The following is a 12325-nucleotide window of genomic DNA, read 5'->3' as shown; positions in this document are numbered from 1 at the left end:
GAGATTTAGACATTCTGAAAATCTTCAAAACTATCATCCATGAGTTAACATTATACCTCTATTCTTGTTTATACTTTCCATTCAATTGTATCAAACCAAAAATTAGAAAAAATGCAATGGCATTATAGGCAAACATAACAAGTACAAAAAATTGCAACAACTCACTGGAGATATTTTATCATATTTATGTCTACATAATATTGAGAAAAAAAACCTGTATAAATGAGAAAGCAGCTGAAGGGTAAAATCCAACTCTTGGCTTTATTAGATGCAAGCCTAATGTCTTTCAGACACAATATTTATAAGTGCCACAGTCAATCAAGATTTCAATAGAAACCAAAGATGAAAGCATTCATGCATAAAAGGCAAGTGTGATAATTATCATGTAGAGACAAGATAATGGAAAATATCTAAGGCCACTTTTCATTCTATGTATCAAGTGCTGCCTTGACGTAGGCATCCCATAATGCTCTATCACATTTACTGTGTTATTTTATCATTTCAACTATTTAGCAGAATTCAATTAATCTGGCTGGCATCTGAGCAGCGGATGGGAATTCTCCACTATTTTATAGGATCTTTTCCCCGTATCATTTCTCAAAATTATGCTGCAAAACAGTTTTGAATAAACATGTAGTTGAGCTCAAAGTTCCTATTCATCTATCAAGTTAATTAACCTCTTACTGATTAAAGAAATGGCACCTATTTTCCTGAAATGTCATTTTCAGAGAGATTATGTACAAGTGGTTACAGACAGATTCTAGCTGAAATTTTAGTGTAACTCCACACTGTAAAGTTTACATTGGCTCCATTTTAAAAGTTCTCTGGTGGTGGGGCAAAAGAAAATGGTGGAATAATTATTACAGAGAAGAGGATAGTTAAGAATGCAGATATAGCACAAAGTTCGCTATCTGTGTATTTAAAAGTTGTAATCATTTTCTGCCTGACCAGGCAGAGGCACAGTGGGTAGAGAGTTGGACTGGGACGCGGAGGACCCAGGTTCGAAACCCTGAGGGTCACCAGCTTGAGCACAGACTCATCTGGTTTTAGCAAGGCTCACCAACTTGAGTCCAAGGTCCCTGGCTTGAGCTAGGGTCCACTCAGTCTACTGTAGCCTCCCAGTCAAGGCATATATGAGAAAGTAATCAATGAACAACTAAGGAGCCGCAATGAAGAATTGATGCTTCTCATCTCTCTCCCTCCCTGTTTGTCTGTCCCTATCTCTCTCTCTGTCTTTCTCTGTCTCTGTCACAAAAAAAAAAGAGTTATGGTAATCATTTTCTAAGCTGTGCTCTAACCTATTATCCAGAACCAGAATTCAACCTTAATACCCATGAAAACACTCTCCAACAAAGTTCAAGATTACAATTGCTATTATTACTGTAATGTATTACATTATAAAAACACTAAGGCCTTATATTTATTACTTGCCAAAATTATAATAATGCTTCTTACAAATGTAATTGTAAGGTCGGTGAATAATGGGGGATGGTCACGTGGGGAACCCAGACCCGCGAACTTTGGCTAGGACCGCCTGCAGCCAAGCGCGCCAAAAGAAGCTTCGCAGGAACCCTTTGGAAAAAAGCAAACGTCTGCCAGCCAGTGAGATTTCACCACATCATATTAGCTCGACTTCTCTAGAGGGACCCTTTAAATATCTTCCACGCGGTTTAATCCTTGCGACTTTCCTGGCCTCCATCTCCTCTATCTTACTTTCTTCGGGGCCAAGGAACCTAACCGGGCGGGATGCGCGCTCTGTACTGAATAAAGCCTTTTGTTATTCCACACTTGATGGCTCTGGTCCCTTCCTTCCTTCTCGGAGGGAAAAAATTACAGTTATAGCTAACTATTAAACCTTACAGTAATAGCTAACTATTCCTTCTAATACTTTTCTATAGTTTGGAGGAAAGTAACTTTTAGCTGTTATTAATTTCTGTTCAGAACTGTCAAGTCAAAAAACAGAGTTCTCAGTGTGCCTATTATGAGAAGAAAACTTTCATAAAGCAGGGACAAAATTTCTTTCCTACTAGAAACCAAATATAAGATACCAATGAAACTTAGATTAGCACCTGATTAAAAGGGCAATACTTGCTAAGGATTCAATCCTGAATAAATAAAGAACATCTTATCCTTAGTTGCCACTCAATAAAACTTTACTTTCCCATGGTAACAAGTCACTATCAGCCTACTTCTTCCTTGGTAAGGGTGACTAGCAGATCATAAGATGAGGCTGGCAGGAGGTGAATCTGATTCTTTTGCCTTGTGTAAACACATAGGGTAAGATTGCCTGGCACATCTTTAAGACAGAAAAGAAAAAAGGAAGGTACTATCTGAAAACATAAGTGGACAAATAATAAAACCATCAATATACTTCCCAGAAATAACAATAGAAAAATAATAATTCAAGTAAAGAATATTTCATTTTGCCACTCTAAGAAGACATACATTCTCATGCTCATTGAGTAACCAGGGGACATTCATCATCATACTTCCATAAGGGCAGTTCCAGGCCAAGGAAGCCAAACAAGACCTGAGTCAGAAGTCACCCTTTGGTGAAATGCTCCAGCAACATAAAAAGCATTCATAAAACACCTGCACCCTGAGATGTAGCATCAGTACCCTTTGGAATTTATCTCAAGGATATAACTAAAAAGAAGGAAAACTATTATTGACACAATGATGTTAATACATTACATAAAAGAGAAAAATATTAGAAATAACCAAAATAAGCTAAGTACAATCACTTGAAGAAATACTAAGCAGCCAACAAAAATAACTGTGAAGGTTATGCAACCAAGAAAGTTATGCATATATTAATGTGAAAAAAATTAAAAATTATTCAGTTAGATATTTAAAAGCCAACCACTTGAAAAGAATAAAATTAACACATCGACATTCTACACTTTAAAATACCTCAAAAACAAAGAACCATCTAGATGAGAAACACAGAAAAGAAAGCAAGTTTACCTTGAGCTAGTCTCTCAAGTCGCTTCCCATGCTCCGGGGGTATTGCATACCTAAAATTTTAAACATAAATAAAGATTATAAGTTTATAATTGTTCAATTAGTACCATAAGGACATCTACTCCTAAATATTGTCATGTAAAAAAATTCAACCCCAAATTCCACTTAAATGATCTGAGTAGAGCATAGAAAACCAGTCACAGAGTCATATCCCTTGGGCACTGAACAGAAGAAAAATAAACTTATAAATCATTTATTTCAATGCTCCAGTTCACCATCCCAACCACATGTTAAAGAGGAGAAAACAAGGCCCAGCCAAGAAGGCAGCTAGGCACAGCACGGAGACTGGAACCTGTCTCCCAACATTCACAGCACCCCAGAAATCCAGGGCAACCTTTAGTTGTATATTTTAGTTTTGTGGTTGGTTAGCTGGCCTTTTATTTAAGAAAAACCTGGGTTGTTGGGTGTTTTTAACCTTTTAAAATGTTTTTATTGACAAGCAAGATAGAAAACAAAACTATTACAACACTTATATTTTCACCAAACCTTTCTACTGTACTTTTCAAAATAGATTTTAAATTAATAAAAATCATCAGTCATAAAAAAGCAGCTATTATTTATTTCATGATTATATGACTTTTAAAATCTTGATCACAGAAAAAATAATTTTTCACCCTTAAAGAACAGAAATACTCATTTCTAGTTCCTGGTCTTTACAAAAGTAAATTATTTGAACTTATTTACTGTAAACTTTCTAACAAATCTTAAAGCAATAATCTCACAATATACTACTCACACACTAAGTTTTATAGGTAGTTTAGTGAGGAAAATTAAGGATATTAAAAATAAAGTTAAATGATCATTTTGTGTTTTAAGTAAAATGTTATTCTTAAGACCTAAAATTGCTATGTTTACTAGCCCAAGTTACTTTTTAATTTCAAGTTACTTTTAACTAAAATAACTTTTTTAATTTTACTTAACACAACACTTGGTTGCATTTAATGCCACTGATAACATGCAAAACTTAATTGGATATGATATAAATAGGCAATTCTCTGAAAGAAAATTCAACCATATATCCTGTTCCTTAAGGCAATGTTCATAAAATTATTTCAACTGAATTGAGAAGATAAAATTTCACCATAACTAAATGACAATCACACAATGTATATTATGGTCACTTCTTACTAGTTTTTAATCCCTAGTTTATAGCACCTTATATACCCAGAAAAAAACCCACATAAATGCCCCAAACAAAAGGACCTCTTTCTCCATAACATACATATACACACGCATACACACGTGGAAAGGGTATATGCCTGCACTCAAAGGGTCAAATGTGGATGTAGATATTTATAGATCCTGATTCACCTTTCTGAAAAATCAGCATCAAAATTAAAGCTTATTTCTTATCTCTGTTCACAGAAAACCTAAGTCTGTTCATCTGCAGAAGAAAGGGGAGAAGATAAGGCAAGATATCTCTACTCCAAATTTGACCCTCCATTTATTCATTCTAGGATTTGAATCAATTAACTCCTAGATAGCACTTTCATTAGCCTATCTCCTAAATTCTTTTCTGCAAGTATAATATTTTCCAGATACAGCTCTTCCTATTATGGCTAGATGATTATTTTCTTCTATAGATTTGGACAATGTCTTAGTCTATTTTCTTATTCTATAAATATCTAGCTTTTTTCCTCCCTGGCTGCCTGAAGATTAACCACCATCATGAACCACAAAGTAACTACCTGGATCGACTAACTACTTCAGCAAAAACGATCACTGATGTCCTTCACCCTGAGAAGGCACCAGTACCTAAGACAAAAATCCAGCAAATAACTAGCCAAAATGTACAAGACCACAGTGGATGTTATCTTTGTATCTGCACTCAGAACCCATTCTTTGGGAGATAAGACAACTGGCTTTGGCATGATTTATGATTCCTTGGATCACACAGAGAAAATGAATCCAAATATAGACTTGCAAGACATGGCCTATACAAGAAAAAAACACCTCAACAAAACAGCACAAGGACTGCAAGAACAGAACGAATACAGTCAAGGGGACTGCAAAGGCCAGTGTTGCTGCTGGTAAGAGGGGGTAAATATTCAGCAGTGACTATGGTGATTATGAGGATTTTTCATGACAAGATTAACTAAAAACTTTCCCCAAAAATCCAGTTCACTAGGACTATAAATGATTATTAATAAATTTCTTTTTGTTTTTTGGTTTTTTTTGGAGGGGGGAGGAGCAGGAAGCATCAACTCCCATATGTGCCTTGACCAGGCAAGCCCAGGGTTTTGAACCGGCGACCTCAGTGTTCCAGGTAGATGTTTTATCCACTGCGCCACCACAGGTCAGTAATAAATTTCTTACGGTTAACCAACCATTGCTATAGTTCAATAGTGTAAGAAATTATAAAAGAATAAAAACTCCTTTCCAATCATAACCTCTTACACAGAAGAAATGCAAATTTTCCTGAGGAGAACTAAACCCTCAAACTGAAAGGCATCGGCGGTTCATACTGAGTGAAACCTACTGGGAGAAAATGACTTCCGTGGGCAGCCCCTCTTATCTTCCCTAAACCAAGAACCATTTTCTTGCTCAGAGTGATCCCATCCCTCTGCATGTTGATACATATGAGATATTCTATATCAGGGGTCGGGAACCTTTTTGGCTGAGAGAGCCATGAACACCACATATTTAAAAACGTAATTCCATGAGAGCCATACAACAACCCGTGTACTTACGCATTATCCAATAAAAATATGGTGGTGTCCCGGAGGACAGCTGGGATTGGCTCCAGCCACCCGCAACCATGAACATGAGCAGTAGGAAATGAATGGATTGTAATACATGAGAATGTTTTCTATTTTTAATGTTATTATTTTTTTTTATTAAGGATTTGTCTGTGAGCCAGAGGCAGCTATCAAAAGAGCCACATCTGGCTTGCAAGCCATAGGTTCCCGACCCCTGTTCTATATGGTTCATTCTTCTGCATTATTGATCCTATTCTGTGTTAAATAATATTTAAATAATATGCTCAAATAGTTTATAGCCCAATGCAAACAAATCAGCACACAAAGCTATATATGTTCCATATACAAAGATTATATGTATTACTTATATACAAATATAAATATTACATGGTCCATTCCATGCATATCTCCTAAACTCTGAACCTCTAAAACAGGGGTCGGGAACCTATGGCTCGTGAGCCAGATGTGGTTCTTTTGATGGCTGCATCTGGCTCACAGACAAATCTTTAATAAAAAAATAATAACGTTAAAAATATAAAACATTCTCATGTATTACAATCCATTCATTTCCTACCACCCATGTTCATGGTTGCAGGTGGCTGGAGCCAATCACAGCTGTCCTCTGCAACAACACCAAATTTTTATTGGATAATGTGTAACGTACACGGGTCATTGTGAGGTCAGGAAGTAAACTTCCCTCCTTTTACTTATTTATTTATTTATTTTTAGAGAGTCAGAGAGAGGGATAGACAGACAGGAACGGAGAGATGAGAAGCATCAATCATTAGTTTTTCGTTGCGCATTGCAACACCTTAATTGTTCATTGATTGCCTTCTTATACATGCCTTGACTGCAGGCCTTCAGCAGAACAAGTAACCTCTTGCTCGACCCAGAGACCTTGGGTCCAAGCTGGTGAGCTTCTCAAGCCAGATGAGCCTGCGCTCAAGCTGGTGACCTCGGGGTCTTGAACCTGGGTCTTCCGCATCCCAGTCCAACACTCTATCCACTGTGCCACTGCCCGGTCAGGCAACTTCCCTCTTTTAAACATGTAGTCAGCTAGCTAATTGCAGAAACCTTTTTTTTTTGTTGTTTGTTTATTTGTTTGTATTTTTCTGAAGCTGGAAACAGGGAGAGACAGTCAAACAGACTCCCACATGTGCCCGACCGGGATCCACCCGGCACGCCCACCAGGGGGCGACGCTCTGCCCACCAGGGGGCGATGCTCTGCCCCTCCGGGGCTTCGCTCTATTGTGACCAGAGCCACTCTAGCGCCTGGGGCAGAGGCCAAGGAGCCATCCCCAGCACCCGGGCCATCTTTGCTCCAATGGAGGGGAAGAAAGAGAGAGGAAGGAGAGGGGGAGGGGTGGAGAAGCAGATGGGCGCTTCCCCTGTGTGCCCTGGCCGGGAATCGAACCCGGGACTTCTGCCCGCCAGGCCGACGCTCTACCACTGAGCCAAACGGCCAGGGCCTACAGAAACCCTTTTGACAAAGACGATGGCTAAAAGAAAAAAAGATGAGGAGTATCATACTTTTCAGCAGGAATGGACAGAGGAATTCACCTTTGTGGCGAGAGCAGGTTCTGCAGTGTGTCTAATATGCAATGATAAAATTGCATCGATGAAATGGTTAAATATAAAGTGGCACTTCAACACATGCCATACTACATTTGCATCGAAATATCCAGCGGGGGACAGCAGAAAGAAAGTATGTCAAGAGCTACTGTGCAGAGTGCAAGCTAGTCAGCAGCAACTCCGTGTTTGGACCCAACAAGGTGACTGGAATTTGGCTAGCATCATTGCTGGTGCTTTAGCAATTGTGAGAAATGAAAAGCCATTCACAGATGGGGAGTATGCCAAAACATTCATGCTTAATGTTGCCAATGAACTTTATGAAGACTTTTCGGATAAAGACAAGATAATCAAACGAATAAAAGACATGCCTCTGTCGGCAAGAACTGTTCACAATCCTACCATCATGATGGCAAATCAAATTGAGGAAACACAAGTGAAGGACATAAATGCAGCACCACTCTTTTCTCTCACTTTGGATGAGTCAACAGACATAAGCCATTTATCCCAGTTCAAGGTGACTGCAAAGTATGCTGTCAATGACACACTACGTGAGGAAAGTCTTGCTGTTTTGCCTATGAAAGAGACAACAAGAGGGGAGGATTTATTCAAGTCTTTCACTGAGTTCACTAAAGAAAAAAATCTACTGATGGATAAACTTATTTTGGTGTGTACTGATGGTGCTCCGTGCATGGTGGGAAAAAACAGAGGATTCGTAGCGCTTCTTCATGAACACGAAGAGACCCATCCTAAGTTTTCACTGCATCCTACACCAGGAGGCGCTTTGTGCTCAGATGTGTGGCGAGCAGCTTGGTGAGGTGATGTCACTGGTCATCTGGGTGGTCAACTTTATTGTTGCCTGAGCTTTAAATGATCGCCAGTTTAAAACACTGCTGGGCCCTGGCCGGTTGGCTCAGCGGTAGAGCGTCGGCCTGGCGTGCAGGGGACCCGGGTTCGATTCCCGGCCAGGGCACATAGGAAAAGCGCCCATTTGCTTCTTCACCCCCACCCCCTCCTTCCTCTCTCTCTCTTCCCCTCCCGCAGCCAAGGCTCCATTGGAGCAAGGATGGCCTGCGCGCTGGGGATGGCTCCTTGGCCTCTGCCCCAGGCACTAGAGTGGCTCTGGTCGCGGCAGAGCGACGCCCCGGAGGGGCAGAGCATCGCCCCCTGGTGGGCAGAGCGTTGCCCCTGGTGGGCGTGCCGGGTGGATCCGGTCGGTCGCATGCGGGAGTCTGTCTGACTGTCTCTCCCGGTTTCCAGCTTCAGAAAAATACAAAAAAATAAAATAAAATAAAATAAAACACTGCTGGATGAAGCTGGCAATAATTATCCTGGTCTGCTTCTGTTCTGCACAGCAATGTGCGTTGGTTGTCAAGAGGAAAGGTGCTCAGCCGTTTCGCGGCTTGTCTGAGCAAAATCTGGACTTTTCTTGAAATGAAAAACATTGAGCATCCTGAGTTAGCTAACACTGAGTGGCTCCTGAAGTTCTACTATCTCGTGGACATGACTGAACATCTGAACCAGCTCAATGTGAAAATGCAAGGCGTTGGAAATACAGTCTTATCCCTTCAACAAGCAGTGTTTGCATTTGAAAACAAGCTGGAATTCTTCATCTCCAACATTGAAACAAGTCGTTTACTATACTTAGAAAAACTGGGAGAGTTTAAAGATGCATGTACAGCAAGTGACCCTGCTCAACATCTTGATCTCCAGCAGCTAGCGGGCTTCACATCTAATCTCCTGCAGTCATTCAAAGTGTGCTTTGGAGAATTTCGTGAGCGCACTCGTCTTTTTAAGTTCGTCAACCATCCACACGAGTGTGCAGTGGACAGCGCTGACCTGAGTTACATGCCCGGTGTCTCTGTCAGAGATTTTGATCTACAAGCTGCTGACCTGAAGGTCTCAGACACGTGGGTGAATAAGTTAAAGTCACTGAATGAAGATTTGGAAAGACTTTGACAAGCAGAGTTGACTAGCAAACACAAGTGGAGAGGAATGAAAAAACTTCAACCTGCGGACCAGCTGATGGTCAAAACTTGGTATGCACTTCCCATCACATACCACACACTGCAGCGTGTGAGTATTGCTGTACTGACAATGTTTGGCTCTATGTATGCATGTGAGCAATCTTTCTCACATCTAAAGAATGTTAAGGCCCTGGCCGGTTGGCTCAGCAGTAGAGCGTCGGCCTGGCGTGCGGGGGACCCAGGTTCGATTCCCGGCCAGGGCACATAGGAGAAGCACCCATTTGCTTCTCCACCCCCCCCCCTCTTTCCTCTCTGTCTCTCTCTTCCCCTCCCGCAGCCAAGGCTCCATTGGAGCAAAGATGGCCCGGGCGCTGGGGATGGCTCCTTGGCCTCTGCCCCAGGCGCTAGAGTGGCTCTGGTCGCCGGCAGGGCGACGCCCCCGAGGGGCAGAGCATCGCCCCTGGTGGGCAGAGCGTGGCCCCTGGTAGGCGTGCCGGGTGGATCCCAGTCGGGCGCATGTGGGAGTCTGTCTGACTGTCTCTCCCCATTTCCAGCTTCATAAAAATACAAAAAAAATTAATAATAAAATAAAAAATTAAAGAATGTTAAGACCAACCTACGATCACCTTTAATGGATGGAAGTCTCAACGCCTGCATGAAGCTTAACCTCACCATGTATTAACCAGACTACAAAGCCATCAGCAAAATCATGCAGCATCAGAAGTCGCATTAATGGTAAGAAGTACTTTATTCATCATTGGTTAGCAACAACATAACAACCCCATTAAAAAAATTCAGACTTATTGTACTTTAAAAGTGTTGGTCTTACATAAAATGCACACATTTACTTGTATTTAATTTTAAACATATTGTATGGCTCTCACAGAATTACATTTTTTTTTTCTGAAGCTGGAAACGGGGAGAGATAGACAGACTCCGCATGCGCCCGACCGGGATCCACCCGGCACGCCCACCAGGGGGCGACGCTCTGCCCACCAGGGGGCGATGCTCTGCCCCTCCGGGACCTCGCTCTGTCACTACCAGAGCCACTCTAGCACCTGGGGCAGAGGCCAAGGAGCCATCCCCAGCGCCCAGGCCATCTTTGTTCCAATGGAGCCTCGCTGTGGGAGGGGAAGAGAGAGAGAGAGTGAGAGAGGAAGTAGAGGGGGAGGGGTGGAGAAGCAGATGGGCGCTTCTCCTGTGTGCCCTGGCCAGGAATCGAACCCGGGACTTCTACACGCCAGGCCGACGCTCTACCACTGAGCCAACCGGCCAGGGCCCAGAATTACATTTTAAAATATGTGGCATTCATGGTTCTCTCAGCCAAAAAGGTTCCTGACCCCTGCTCTAAAACCAACCAGCAACTAACAAGTTCATTTGGCAGCCCTTAAACAATTTGTCCAAAGCTTAATCCTCAATCTTCCTGTCATACCTGCTTCTAAACTCCAGAGTTCCCCATCCAACCAACTTCCAGAAATGAAGGAGTTGTGGTTGCATTCCTGTTATGTAATCAACCCCTAAGTTTTACATGTTTTACCTTTTACTTGTTCAAGAGAGTTCTTGTGAATCTGCTGACATTTCTCTATCCCCACCACCAGCACCTCGGTCCAGGCCACCATTCTCCATCACACACTTCCTACCGCAGCCTCTTAGCCAGGCAACCCCACCTCAAGTTTTGCACTCTCTGGTCCATGCAGCTCATTAGTTAGTTCCTGTCACTTTGCTTCTCTAATTAAAATCTGTCCAGCAGGAAGAACTAGTGACTAAGGTGAGGCAACAAGTTGAAGGGCCTGTAAGCAGAGGGATTTACTACATATAGTTAGTGACCTAAGTCAGAGGAGTCCTAGTTCCATGGCCCTGACCACCTCCTACATGTTTCTATGAAAGTATCCCATCACTTCAAAAGTCTCAATACACATAAAATCAAATTTCTATTTCCCCCTTTAAGTTGGTTCTCTCTCCTAGCACTCAGATTTTCATTCACAATCCATTTTCCCCTAGCCTTCCAAACTAGAACTATCACACTGACTTCTTCTCTCTCATTCTCTCTGCTCCCACTGCCAATCACAGGTCCCAGCCACTCTACAGCCTTAGAACCTCGTATCCATCTCCTGGCAGCATCATCTCAATTTCAATCTTGATCTGCCTCCAGCTAGACTACAATCATAACTGAACTTTCTGCCTATATCTCCCTGGGCAGCTAATAGTCCTCATGTCACTGTCCGAGCATAAAATCCTTGTATCTTACTGCCTGACTTTCAGGACCCTACCCCACCCCAATTTGGCCCCAGCATTAAATATAAACTTCCCTTCTCGTTAGGCAAGGCTATGAATTAGTCTATCACTCATGAGCTTTGACCTCATTCCTCATAGCAAACAATTCCCCCTCCATTCTGCTTCAAATTCCATCTCCTCCGGAAAGCTTTCTCTGACCATTCCAAATCTTAGTAATCTCACCCCTCTTCTTCCTGTCAGAACCCTTCTGTGATGTTTTTCATGTAGCATTTATTATCTACTACTTTCCATAACTAGCTGCTGTTTCATTGTACATAAATCACCTCTGGTTAGATAGGCACTGGAGTTCTACAAGGCAGAAAATACCTACCACATCCCAGAAATGTCTGCATGAGTTATCCTTTTAACCTACCTTGTACAGTGACTGCCTAGCTCACAGCCACGCACCATGTTAAGTGCCTCCACTTCCACTGCTCACTTATGCAGCTAATTCTTTATTCTTTAAAGCTATAAATATATCTTATATTTTTTGTATCCTTTGAAAGTGACCAAATAAGATGTCTATTATTGTATAGCTTCAAATACGTGTACCAGTTTTTTAAAATTATTAATTGTTCATTTAACCTTCAGGAGTATTTCTGTTTCGTATAAAAAAAATATTGCAAACATTAAGAAACTATGAATCACTAATGACCTATCACTAATTAGATATTTATAAGGTGATGTTTTATTTAAAACCAGAATCTTTTATGAATTTTTTTTTTTTTTAAAGAACCAATTTGAAGGCCAGAGAAGACAGCATAATCTCTCTAAGCACATCTTTGGGTGGTT

The 12325-nt window shown here is 41.4% G+C and overlaps 1 protein-coding gene across 4 annotated transcripts in view; it reads right to left on the bottom strand.

Moving 5' to 3' along the window:
• KDM4C (lysine demethylase 4C) overlaps nucleotides 1-12325 on the bottom strand; it is a 465676-nt gene that overhangs the window by 346407 nt on the left and 106944 nt on the right. For all 4 annotated transcript variants that reach the window (XR_010749215.1, XM_066368119.1, XM_066368120.1 and 1 more), the window contains exon 6: nucleotides 2968-3017. Coding sequence is in view for 3 of the 4 variants with exons in the window: in XM_066368119.1 (XP_066224216.1) it covers nucleotides 2968-3017 (50 nt within the window). In the remaining variant the exon portion in view is untranslated. The remainder of the gene's footprint in view (nucleotides 1-2967; nucleotides 3018-12325) is intronic.

The sequence above is a fragment of the Saccopteryx leptura genome, chromosome 2 (genome assembly GCF_036850995.1).
Source record: "Saccopteryx leptura isolate mSacLep1 chromosome 2, mSacLep1_pri_phased_curated, whole genome shotgun sequence".
NCBI classification, from domain to species: Eukaryota; Metazoa; Chordata; class Mammalia; order Chiroptera; family Emballonuridae; genus Saccopteryx; species Saccopteryx leptura.
The sequence above is the reverse complement of the archived record's forward strand: the minus strand, read 5'-3'. Positions and strand labels throughout refer to the sequence as shown.